This window comes from Buteo buteo, chromosome 3 (genome assembly GCF_964188355.1).
Source record: "Buteo buteo chromosome 3, bButBut1.hap1.1, whole genome shotgun sequence".
Lineage (NCBI taxonomy): Eukaryota > Metazoa > Chordata > Aves > Accipitriformes > Accipitridae > Buteo > Buteo buteo.
In genome coordinates, this window is record NC_134173.1 from 37,490,655 (window position 1) to 37,504,756 (window position 14,102).

General features: G+C 37.9%; 1 protein-coding gene across 1 annotated transcript in view; it reads right to left on the reverse strand.

Annotated features, from left to right (window-relative positions):
- Positions 1-14,102, reverse strand: part of TOX (thymocyte selection associated high mobility group box) — a 224,860-nt gene that overhangs the window by 16,153 nt on the left and 194,605 nt on the right. Inside the window, exon 6 of the mRNA XM_075024334.1 lies at positions 9,325-9,405. Coding sequence (XP_074880435.1) covers positions 9,325-9,405 — 81 coding nt within the window. The remainder of the gene's footprint in view (positions 1-9,324; positions 9,406-14,102) is intronic.

A 14,102-nucleotide genomic window follows, 5' to 3' on the forward strand; every position in this document is an offset into this window, starting at 1 on the left:
TATTGTTTTTACTGAAACTCAAAGAAAAAGAGGGAAGAACATTTTGAAATCCCAACAGAAAGAGAATGAAAGTACAAGAGAAATAGAGAAAAGAAGGAAACAAAAAAACCCACTACCGTTAACTCTGATGATAATGAATATAATTATATTAATTACAAGTACTGTGCATGACTCTCAGTCCACAAAATGTTTCTACTTGTATCATACTTTCAAGGAAATGTGTGATGATACAGATGAGTGATGTTCTTCAGAGAAATTGTTGAGAGTTGATCATTTTGCACAAAGTTCAGGAAGTGCTGAATCAAGTTATTCCCTACAGTTTTCACCAAACTCATGCCCTTCCTTCCAATTCTAGAGCAAAGTGAACTTTCTCATCCACCTTCTACTCTCCTATTGTGTGCCAAACCTCCTTATGCATAATTGCCAAATTAAATTAGGCTAAGGGGTTAAGCATTGCTCATTCAGTTGTGCTATTCTTTTCTAAGGAGAACTGCCCTGGGACCAATGGTCCTTCTTATCATGGACTGAATTCAGGCACAGGGGGGTGTCAGTTCCTTAAAGGAAAGCGACACTGCGATTTCCCTCACCCCCAAACATCCAACCCACTCCTGCAGTTGAGAAATGGTTTTTGGTACGGACATCCTGCTCAATTTAGTTGTGTCAGAGAAAAGAGCAACAGCCTAGTGATGCCATTCTGGCGTCTCCACAGCTTCCTTTGGGATATGATTTTACTTCCACTTTGAAAAGTTGCACTTTAAACCCTCACCTGTATATCTGGGTAACCAAGCAGCTGTTGAAACCTACACATGGGTTTTGATTCTAACTTGTGGCTGCCTTCTGGCTACTGTTGGCTCTTCTAACCCCATTTCTGTTGGAACATAAACAACATCCATGTGACTGAAAGTAAAGCAAGGACATGTTTTAACAAGGCAGGACTCTAAGGGCCTGATCCTTACACTACTGAATTTAACAGAAAGTCTCCTGTTAACTTAAGAGGAATTTGGATCAGAGCCCAACACTGTTACTTCAGTCTTAATGTCTGGATGTCCGTTTCATTTTTCGTGAAAACCAGGCAGGGCCTGGCTAACAGAGGCTGAGAATCACTCCCAATTGATGAGCACGACTTTTGACCTGTGTTTCTTCAGAGCATACCTAGAAACTACAAGTGCCTATACTTGCCTCATTTTGCTTTTTTAACACGTTAATGCTGTTACTGCTAGAAATGTTTCCAGCAAGTAGGACCATATAGATATATATCTAAACATATGTATATGAACATCTTCAATTTGAATACTGCATACATGCTTTCTATTCAGCATTCTTATCTACTATAGCATATGATGCCATCATATATGGGAATTAAATAATTAATTTTGCAATAATTTCATTCTAGTAAGAAGTGCTCAACTAATATTGCTGTTTGCAATATAAAATCAATGTCAGTGTTGTCCCAAAGAAACAATAGTTGTTTTACTTACAGAGAAAAAAGTTAGTTTTTTCCTTATTCTACTGATTTCACAAAATCAGTTAATGATCAAAGCCTTTCAGTTGGAGCAATATAATTCCAGTTGTTTACAGACCAGACATTATCAAAATACTTCTTTATTAACATCAGCAATTAATCTCTCCTTTAGGGTAAAATACTTAGTAAATAGATTCAGTACATTCAGTAAATGTTCTTGGTACTATTGGATGCCTATATGTCCTTTAAATACATGCTAAAAGACTTCCTCAAGGGCAAAGACATGAGCCTTATGGCCAATATGGCCAGCATAAACTTTCTATCAATGCAAACAGCTTTACCTGTGGGTGAACATAACCTATTCCAACCTCAGAAGATTTTTTTTATATAGCCAAAATGGTCTAACATAGTTTTATTTTAAATGAGAAACAGGTGCTTCTCTTTAAATGAGAAACAGAGGTTTGGTAGCGTCTCTAGATAGACAAGGACATGTCTATGTAGACAAGACGTGTACTATGTGAGTATTTCAAGGACTAGAAAAGAGTTTTACTCAATTCAGGTTTTACATGAATATGTGTCAGAAACCTACATAGTTTCCACACTGTCCCTTTTCATGATGGTGCCATGTGCACATCTAGTGACTGGTGTCTGTCCTTGAGCCATGCTGAGGAATTCAACAATTTTTGGACTCTATGACCAGAACGAAGGTTACATTCAGGTAACAGCGGTGATTATGTCAGCTGGTACCAGGAAGGTCCAGACTGTGCAGGCTGTGATCAAACTTAGGCAGGCCTGACTCAGCTTTAAATGAGTTATCTTCAGTACCGTGACATTAAAGAGGTAGATAGAAGGAAATTGGCTGAATATTTATGTAGCTCCTACAAAGCTTACCTAAGCTTAAGTTTGCATCTGCTGTCTTTGCTGTCTCTTTGGTAGAAGGAACATCTTGAATTGTTTATTCCTTCTCTCAGCTTTTCTGTGTTCACATAATCCTGTCCAGTTTTAACATTTTTGACATTTTAGGTCATTTCCAACCCCAAGCCTGTCCTTGAGAAGAACCCCTTCTTCTAGCCTACATGGGCTCAGCCATTTTATTAATACCCCGTGAAGCTGTTTATGAGAGAATGACTTCTCTCTTCAGTGTTTTCTCTTTCCTGCTTAGCTCTTTAACTCCTTTAGAGATTCCTTTGACTTAACTCCATCCACTCCGGTAGAGAACTCATATGCATATTTGCAGTACAGCTGCCTTCCTACCTAAGTCATAAGAGGCTCTTAGCAAATGACGTTTCATATTTTGTTAATTCCAGTCACCTATTGCAATAACAACATCTGGGACTCTAGAGAGTTCAGAAAGCTTTTTGACACATTCTTGATGTTTCAGAACAAAGGAGTAAGCCATGGGTTGTCATCTATAATTAGCCGAGGTGGCTCAGAAGAACATCTTCAAATCTAAATATACATTTTGTCATCATCTACAGGGGATTGTCATGGATTCATTCAGGGTATGTAAGTAAAAATGGATGTTTTATGAATGTAACCTGGGTACATGTGATAAAGGATATGCAACTTTAATTTGATACAAGTGTTTTAATTCCCCAAATGGAAGCACTAGGCTAATAGTGAAATCTAGTTTTATTAACTCACTTCAAAAACAAACACAGCTCCTCTCCAAATCAAAATCTGGCTTCTTTCAAGCTCAAGACATTTCTGCCATTTTTGGCAGAAATTATGTGAGAGCATCTCTCGGTTTTGCACTGCTGAATGTAAAGCTTCACATGATTTAGCCTCAAATCGAATTCATGGCATTAACTTAAATATAGTTTGCTCTACATTTTCAGCTGCAGTAGATAGTGGGTTTCCTTGCTAGAAAAGAAGATGGTTGGATTTGTGTTATTATCAGATTAGACAATTGTTTTATAAATATATATGTTCACTTACCAGATACTCTGATGCATCACATACTTGCACATACATAATTTTATTTATTATTCCTTGAAAATTTCTGACTACTTCATAATAACTCCAGAAAGAATGAAAGACCGAGGTATCACAGAAGCATGAAGTATCTGCTGTAAAGGCCTTATATTATAGTTTTCCCAGCTAGGGATTCTAATGTTTAATGGAAAAAACAGTAAAAGCTGTAACTGTATGTCATCATTCTGGTTTTTTTTTTTTGCTATTGTTTTAAGGGAAATATTGCCAAATGCCTTGTAGCACTTTAATAGCTACAAAAAAATTAAAAATATCATGCATCAAACATAACCGTATTTTTTATTTATTCTTTCTCTGATGCTTTCACTGAGATCAGCCTAAACTCTTTTATGAAATTCCAAAACATCTGCATGGACTGGGGCTAGACAGAATATAGAAATCTGTTGTCTCAAAAAGTAGAAACCAGGTGCCTTTCTGCCAGCAGCAGAAGGGATGCTGCTCTCCTTGTATGCAATAGCCAACTGATAAAAGCATTGACCAAGAGACAAGACAGTTCAGTCACCTACTCTGTCAAGAGATATTCAGAATTATATTTCCAAAAGAAATGTCTTACACCCCAGCAGCTGCTTATTTCAGGGAGGAGTGAGCCAGGATACAGTGCTCCCCTACAGCTGAAGACTGGTCACTATGCAGAAAAGAATTTGGGAGTCACTGGACTACAGAAAACAAATCGTGGAGACAGCACACCTGCACATCTGCATTTACTTAGCAGTGGGGAGATGCACGATCTGGGAGAGCTGATATATTTTTTTGCTTTTTATATGTTAGGAAAGTGCTGTCACCACATACATATATGAAATGGGAAACTAATACCAAGTTTACTGTTCGAGTATGGAGTTTTGTGGTTTTTTTAACATGGTCTCCATTTTGCTTTTTACAAGTAGCTCAAACTTTTTCGTGTATATTCACTGCAGTCTTAAGAGACTCAAATTCCTTAGGCTGTTCAATTGTATTACAACATAGGCAGTGTAGCAGGTATTTTGGGTGCCTGGAAACTCTCTGGTTAGAAATTGCTGTGCTAATGGCATTAAGGCAATGCCAGTCTTACTAGATATGACCTTTAGTTTTTTTATGAAATGTAATTGCAAGGCGATGAGCTAGAAAAGCTATGTCTGCCATATACTTCAAGATGCAATTTTACATGTCCAAAGGATTTGCACTGTCCACAAAACTGAAAAATGTCCAATGCGTTTACTACAATGTCAAGTGAGGACACCACTTTGACTTAGATACAACACCAGAGTTTTGAAATATGCTTGGGTATTTTGAATTTGAATAATATTTTCCTTGCTGAGAGGTTTTAGCTTCAGCCATAGCTGCTAAAACATGTCTGCATGAAACTTGAAGTTGTGTCACTACACAGAGAGAATTAAAGATTCATTTAGCCAGAGAGAACAAAACAGGGAAGAGAAATCTTGTTTGTACTATTCAAAGAGTTAAACTTGTACTGCTATAGTTAACATGCATATATATATCACATATGCACATATATATTATGCATGCTAAATACATAATATGCATATTTTGGTATATAAATATACAGATGCACATATATAATATATGAAAGTGTTTAACATTTACCCATATATATCTGTATTAAATATATATATTTGAAAGATGCAGCAAAAACACTAATGTCAGCCAGAAAAAAGGCTGGTTAAGCTAGAAAAAGTGCTTGTTTTATGAAAAAGTAAAATTGCAATTCACAGCATTTTATGTAATGCTGTACAAATTACCAGATATCAGAGACTGCATTTCTGGACCTGAATAGTACTAAAAGTTGCAACTAAGGGCAAATATAAAGACACTTGTTTACAATGCAAAGGCTTAGTCAGTACTATAAGCAATATGGCAATCTGCATAGCAGAAGATATAATGCTTTGTAATGTGATTTTTACTTTACGTATCAATTCCTACACACATGAACAAACTCAACAACAGCCCCATTAATTTCAATCATTATAAAAAGGAGAAAATAAAGGAAATAAACTGATGAATTAAACGGGGATTAATGCATAACTGACATATTTACACAATTATATGTTTACCTTATTTACTGGGTGGTAGCCCTATTTTATAAAGACATCACTAAAGCATTTAAAAGTGTACTAGAGATGTGCTGGCAATCCTATTACTGAAGTTGCTGGTGACACTTCCACTCTTTTCAGTTATGATTTTGTCAGATAACATAGTCTGAAATTACACATGCTAGGTGTGTGAGTGACTTCTCTGTGTGTGTGTGACAAACTCCAATCAGAACTGCTCAGCTTTGTCAAGAATGCACGCAGAGGAAAGCACAGTATGCCTCCCAAAGAGTTGTGTGCCCTTCCTTAAGATGCAACGGAAGAGGGACTTGAACTCTGGAAGGGACAATGACAGATTGTGTCAAAGATTAATATCTTGTCTTCCCATGAAATGACACTCAAATTTATAAACGTGTATCATCTAAGAAAGCAGCTGAGACTATTCCTCCACGTGGGCTTTCCCAGTACTGGTTGCTCTCTATGATGAAAAGTAGGTAGTCTGTCCCTCATGTTCATCTCCAGTTTCCTTCACTGTGAGTGTATGAAGGAGAAGTGAGGATGCAGAAGGCAAGAGAAAGACTAGGAAAAAGACTGGCTGAAGTAAAGGTTTGCTGTTGGGGAGAAGAGGAAGGGAGAGGAGAGGAGAGGAGGGGAGAGAAGAGAAGAGAAGAGAAGGGGAGAGAAGAGAAGAGAAGAGAAGAGAAGAGAAGAGAAGAGAAGAGAAGAGAAGAGAAGAGAAGAGTGCAGAGGGCTGAGTATCATGGAGAAGCCCACCATCCCCACCTGACAGTCCACTCCCACCCCAGAGCTTGGGATGGAAACCAGCGTTCCTGAATTTCTTTATTCTCCTGTCAGGCAGAGGCTAAGAAGTCTCCTGCCAAAAGGAGATTTCTCTGCAATCTTCTATTCTGACTATTCCAGCGTCTCAAATGGCCAGGATGGTTACAGTGAATTCAACTCCAAGGCTGGTCCACTCAGGTATAACATGGCATATGTCCATTCCTTTGCTTTTCAGAAAAATGAAGACTTGCAAATACATGCAGAAAAACATACACAAACACTCACATACAAGCCCTACACTAACTAGTTGTTTAAAAACTAGCTATACTTAATTAAAAAAGTGAAGAATCAGTGTTCAAAAGTTAGGAAACTGGTAGAGCAGCTGCTTTGGGAGGTGTGAGGCACCTGCTGAGCTGGAGACAGGGGACCTGGGCAGCACCCTTGCCTGCTTGTGCCTGCCTCTTCCCACAGGCAGAGTCCTCTGGGAGGGGAGAAGGAAGAAAGTTTGATAATTGGGTAACTCTTATCATTTGGATAGCAAGAGGATGTCCTGATGTGATGTGAAGCACAACTGAACATCTCATAGCTGCCAGCCAGTTGACACTGAAGTCATTGGAGCTCTGTCTGCTATGAACACGAAAGGTATAATATTAGTCAAATACTCTGAAAAATGAAGTTCTAGATGTCCCAAGCAGGACATCCAAAATTACTGAAACTTTATGCTGCGCTCTGTGTGACTCTGATTTCACAATGATTTAGCTGTGTTTGAAAATATGGACAATACAAACTTCCCCCTCCAGAGTATTACTGATAATTTCTTTACACTAAAACACAGTTGGGATGAGCAGCACAGAAAATCCTATAAAGAAGCAAGGTCAAACAACATGCAGTAAATAAAACACAGGAGCTCCCAGGGTGAACACCTGATTATAAGCCTGTGAAATCAGAGTCACACAGAGTGCAGCATAAAGCTTAAAACACCATGTGAGCAAATAATTATTATTCTATTAAAGCATTTTTGGAGAAGATATGTTACTTTTGACGTCTCATAACTTTTGAGAATGAGGTCTTGGAACCTTAATAAAATTCTTTAAAAGTAGCTTTTATGGATGATAATATAACACATGGACATAAAAGACCAGATGGACTCCAAACAATCTTAATAATGTATTATATATATTTCTTCATGTGTACATGCTTGTCTAAAGAACTACAACTCTTTTGGTGCCACATAAATATTTAATAATGATAATTTAGAATATACTGCTATAATATTACATCTGGGTATTTTACATCCTTATTCCAAAATGGACTTGCTTTAGTTACATGCCAGCTCCGTTGGATTCATTGAGCGTGTTCATGAGAGTAAGCAATTACTACTCGGCTTGATTACGTTTCTATTTTGAAACTTTCCACACTAGAGGAAAGCATTACAGTATGGGCAGAATTTAAATAATTGCTTAAAAGTTAAGAAAATGCTCCAGTGCTTTTCTGGCTAACAACAAATTTAAATATATGCACAAATGGCTTCATGCACTGAACTGATCAACAATCTTTTAATTTTTTTTTTCCAAAAACAAACCTCAGAAAATGCCATCATATACTTTTTTATCTTCCCCCCCCAAAAAAACCAAAATAAAAATCTCAGGTTTTTTATATGTGCCATTTCAAAACTGAGCTATATAGAATGTTATGTAAACAGTTGACAATGTGCTGAATAATGACATATGAGTTATTTTCACAAGTGAAAAGTTGGCTTCATGCATTCCTTCAAAACCTCTTGGAATATTTTGAGCTTTTTAGACCTATCTTTTGCCAATAAGCAGGCTATTTCAAAAAAATGTTTGTTTGTGTCCTTGTGGTACTCTTTCTGAAGGCAATGAGTGTTTCTAGAACCGAACAGCCCTAAAACAGAAATTAAAGGTACCCTGTAAATCACTTTAACTAAATGCATTAGTATTTATGATGGTAGATATAAAATTAAAATGCATAAGACACAATCCCCCCAAATGAATGAGGTAACACCCCTACTTCAGACTTTTAAATTCAGAACAAACACTGACCAAATACTAATATAATGTAGAAAGATGCATGAAAGGTCCTTGGATGGCTAATCATATAGTCTTCCCCTGAAAATGTGTACAAATTAATATAATATACAGAGAAGTATAGTGCAGGACCAACCACCCCAAAAACATTTAACATGAACAAAAAGTTCTACTCATGTCACATATGTCAGTCCTTCATACTTCCATCTTTACCTCTAAAATTAATTTTATCTATGTAAGAACAAGATATATCTAAATTTGTTTTGACAGACCCAAACCAAGTGATTCTAACTGGTATGATTCTGAAGTTGTTCAATTGTTTTTTCACATTGACACAGTGCAGTAATTTCACATTCTTCTGCATTTTTTAAAGTCTACTACAAATTTTAAAGAGTCTATTACAAAATTATGGGTACTAAGAATGTTTGTATAAACCAATTTAGAAAACTGCTACTAGTTGTGTGCTGGGAATACACTGGTGTGTTCCAGTATAGAGCCTTACAGTGACCTATGCTGTGCTCACACAAATTTCTTGCTGGGTGTAAAATGGAAATTCACATTTTCTTATGAAAATTTGCTATGTGAGCTGAGCTTGACGTTTTCTGTACTGTGATTGCAAGGTAAAAAAACAGTACTTAAAAAAAACCAAACAAAATCAAAACCAGGCATTTTGTGTATTATATGCCTTTTTTTTCCCTTAGAGGTAGAACAGTGACTGCCTGGCATGGCATGTTTGTTATATTGAGGTCTTCTTACTGGTATCTTCTTCCTCTGTTGAACTGTGATGATACTCCCAGCCTGGAGAAGTGCTGTCTCTATGACGAGAAGGGAAAGGATGTCTTTTCATGGAGAGATAGCTGTGTTTATTGAGCATTTGCAGCTTAAACCTAAGTTTAAGGTGATAGCAAACAGGGCTATTTGCACTAAATACTATGGTGCCTAGCACCATATTAATGCTGAAAATGGTTTGCAATATGTCACTATATATATGTGTGTATGTATATACATTATGTGTTACCTTGGATACAAGGCTTGCTCTGTAGGCAGCTAACTGCTTCAGATATTCCTTCTTGGCAGCTTCAGTTTTCTTTTTGTATACCTAAAAACAAAGAGTGTCACATTGGTAAATTAATCTGGTTTTGTTTTTATATATCACCGGTGTGTCTCATGCATCTTCATAAAGTCTTTCTAAGTAAACAGCCTTTCCTCCTCATATTGCTTAAAGAGTGAAATAATAAACATCAAATATTTTAAAGAAAATATTGTTCCAACTGTGAAACACTCTTTAACTACCCAGCAGTAATGACAAAACAATATCCCTCATAGCATCTCAGGTTTAATTGTTCAAAGTGAAGCGTGGGGCGTCCTTGCAAATGGGACCTCTAGGGATGGGGGAAGGCAGGCATGGGCCTCTCCACCAGTTTCCACTTGTGAGAGGAGTTAAAACCCTCTGGGGAAGATGAGAATATGCAGAAAGACATCTGAGCTAAATGAAGGAGAAGATGACGGCACCACACAGATCAGCCAAGAGTCTTTCTCTCTTTGCCAGATAAACTGTGGGGGGCAGTCAAAGAAGCTTCATGGAGCAGCTAAGGATAATAAATATTAGTCATTATTCCCATCTTGATCCTGTATCGGTCTAATTAACTTCTCAGGAGCATGGATCTATTTCTGTACATTTCTCTCAACTCACCAAATTATTTTAAATGTGGCATGTGCACAATCTCATAATACATTAAAGAGCTTGGAGAATCACTTCAATTCTGCCCAGATTTCGAGATCAAAGATTATCTGCAGGGTTAGGCAGGACCTCATAGTATTACAGTAACATGATGTTAGAAAAGCATAGGTAGATATTTAGGGTTGAAAGTTCTCAGGAGGAGAATCAGTTTCTGACCCATGAAGCCTAGGTAATGACTTGCCACTAGCCACATCAGTGACAGATTCAGGAACAAGTCAGCATTTCTCTTTGCAAATGTTATCATGAGTTTCTCACTACTTCATGGTTTTTTTCTGAAAGGGTAGATTTAGGAGTCATGCAAGTGTCTTGGCTTCATGTAACTAAGCAGGATTGACTCCTAGCCTTCCTTGTTGCAGGGAAAATCTGAAAAAAACATCTGAACTGAAGGTTTAAAAGTAAGGGAGACAAATAAAGGGAAATAAAATTGACTTTTTTATTGCTGTTATATTTCAAGTCACATTCCAGAGGTTAATTCATGTGTTTGTGGGCATTTGGGATTCACAATATTGCACAAAATGGAACTGCAGCTTTGAGTCTCTGTTGCCCACTTCTCCAGCCAAGTGCACAACTCAGGCACCTGCGGAAAGCCTCCATGAAGAGAGTAAAGACTATCCACCTTCCCCCTCCCACTCCACACTGCCTAATTAACTGGGCTATTGATTCAAAGATAAAAGATGGGCAAAACTATTTATGACAATTTTGGGGTGTTCTGAATTCCACAGCTGAAAAACACACACGTGCATCTCCTCTCCAGAAGGATAAACTTTATGAATCTTTGAACTGATCTCTTTTGATCTTCTAATGCTCTAGTAAAACCAGCAGTCCTGTAATGGAGAGGACTTGGCAGCACAGAGTGCCCTCACAGAGAACAATACAGTTGCAGACATGAGAGTAGTAGTGTCAGGCTGGAAGGATCCACTACAACACCATTTTTATAAAGAATGTGCTTGTGAAACACTTTTTTGTTTCACTGAGGCTTTGCTTTCTGAGACAGAACAAACCTCAGATACAGGCTGGCAAAACTCAGAGGCTGCCTAAAAGGATTAAAGATTTTGCTTCCCAGGGAAGCAAAAGATCATAATGGAAACAGAGAAGTCTTAGGCTTCTAAAATTGTAAATATAAAGACACAGAGGAAAAAAGATAGGTTTTAGCTGTGCAACTGTATCTGTGTACCTTTGTAATTTCTCCAGATTAAGATAAATATATAGTGTTGGCTGATCTCCTATTGTTTTGCAAAAAAAATGGTAGCAATTTGCTTTTGAAGTTGTAATCGCTTGTGATTATTAGGGAAATGTACTGTTTGTTTTGAAAATGAATAAAAAATTAGTCAACAAGCTGTTCCTAGCTGCTAGAATGAATTTAGCTTGACCTACAGAACAAAGACTAAGTTATACCGCTTTGTATTTTGCAATGCCTCTGCATCATTCTGATAGCCGGTTTAAAAACCAGAGCTGAACAAAGAATTTTACACAGAATAATGATCTTCAAAAGATCATGTATCTACTGCCTCCACATTGGGTTTTATTTTGCATTACACAAATATAAAAAATACACACTCCTGCTGTGCTCTTACAGTCACAGCATATTGAAAGAGTCCTCCGGGACGTGACTTTTCCCTCAAACAGTCATACTGCACAAGGTTAGCTCCATAATATGAAGCTAACAACAGTTCTGTAAATCTCCATCTAAAACATCAGTACTTCATAGAAATGTCATCATACAGCCATTATTTAATTATTTCCTACCTATACATCTACCATGTTCAGTGTACCCATTGTCTTGCCCTCTTTTCTCTGGTCTTCTGGTGAGCCAATAATAGTCATATGTCTTCCATGGTAATATAAACATTAACCATGTAACAGAAGGTCATCAGAGTAAAAAAGTCCTTACTGGATGGGAAAAGGTTTTTGATGACCCCAGCCTGCTTGGATGTTTTGCATTGGCCAGAACAGTCCCCACAGGCTGGCTTGTCTGGAGGGTGGTCAGCTCACCTCGCTTCATCTTTGTAAGGGCACTGGCATGTCCTCTGAGGACAACAGCTTGAGCTCTCACTGTCTATACACTGTTGTCCTTTCGAAGATGCCCGCTCTTTAGGTCAGCATAAAAGTAGGTTGATGACGGTCATGCTAGTTTTGGAAATTCTGATTGGTCCTGGCTTATACTAAAATTTAGGGTAAGTTCCGCCTTCCTGGGGAGTTGTTCATTTTCATGACTAACAACAAGTTCTGGCTGTCAATATTTTTCTATGAAGGCAAATTATATGGCCCTGGCAGTGGGTACCAGTTCACTGACTTTGTGCTAGACTGGACTTGTACTGGGGGCTTATGAAGGCAGGGCAAGTGGGGAGCGTCTTCAGCAATTTGTAGCAGCACCTCAAACAGGTATGAGCAAGTCAGTTGCCCCTCCCAACCTCTTTTTTTTTTTTTTTTGCAGCTGTGAGAATTTTTAGCCCTCAGGCTTAAATAGTTTTGCACTGCAGTCAGTATACAGAGTTGCATCCCTGCAGCGGTTCTGGGGAGGAAAAAGGCTTGTGTTGTCATTCAAGTGTGCTCTAGAAAATGGCTGAAGCTCTTCTGAGTTTCATGCTTAATACAGTGCCAAATTATGAAACACATAATTTCCAATAACACATTTAACATTTATCCTGTAACAAGAAGCAGGCTTCTGTTCTGTTGCTTGTGTATAGTGGCAATATTTAATTTTAACATCTCAGAAATCTCTTATAAGGTCATTTTCCCCTCCTCCGTCAAGCAAGCAACAATTATTAAATAAGTAACTTGACAGGAGCACATACTTATGGAATTAAGTCATTTCTAGCTCGCTTTAATTCAATTAACATGATAATTGAATGTCAACTGATTGTCATTCAGGCAGTAAAGGCCCATTCTGATTCAGCAGCCGATTTGTTTCCTTACACAATATTTTATTTTCTATATTGTCCCAGTTGTGGAAATTGAATGTTGGCAGAAAAAACATTATTTCTATATATGCAGGATAGGTCAGCTTAATTTATTCTTATTCTCTTCAGCTTGTTATAGAAACCCCAAAACACCAAGATTACATTCATTTGTCTACAAATGGAACCTGCTGGCATTATTTTCCTACTGTGCTTCACGAATGCAAATTCACACAGCATAATACACAGGTTCTTAGTTTACTATTTAATTACATTTCCAAAGTGCACCCAGTAAGGTAGTTTCAAGTTCCCTTACACTGTTTAGCAAAGCATGCAGCAATATAGAAGATACTTTCCAAAAGGACTAAGTATGAAACTCTACCTTGTGCATGTAAGTATATAATATAGCATTTAGATTAGGTCACTGGGGAAAACGAATGCCCTGGGCTCCCCCACTGTTAACGTAACAGCCTGGTACCAGCCCAGGGTACACTGGCACCCTTTAGCTCAGGTTCCCTCGGCTGACCATAAATGTGGGCTACCGGTGCTTGTAGCAGCCTACATTGAGGGCTGAACTCTATTTATTAATAGTGATACACAATTCTTAAGCTGAGTGCCCTGAAGTTTCATTTGGAGATAGAGGGGTTGTGGGTTATATGGTTAGCCACAAGCACTCACAAATACTAGATTTACCAAATTAAAACCACAGGAGAACATCTGCACTTCTGTTTTATGATGCCGATTTCTGGTCATGTTTTGCTTTATATATTTTAACTGCTGCTTAGGTCTTGTCCTCCTGGATCATAAATTCCTTTAGGCAGGCTTTGTGTCTCCTTGTGCTCTTCTACATGTTGGATAATATGAAACTCATCACTGATATATATATAACTGAAATACACCTGTAATGCCTTGAGCCAAGTTTTTGTTCTGGTTACTCATCTTTTCCCAATGAACTTCTTCTCAACTTGCTTGTGGAGAATTATCAACACATCACAACACACTATGCAGCAGGACTCCTGCCCTGTCCCATGTGGCTTGCACCCTTGTTCCCTTAGGGGAACAGATCTCCCTTCCCCTAGTCATCATCACAAAAGCCAAAACAGGCATGCAAATATCTGCAAATGTCCTCAGTTTTGAGTATCAGGTGCTAATGGAAGA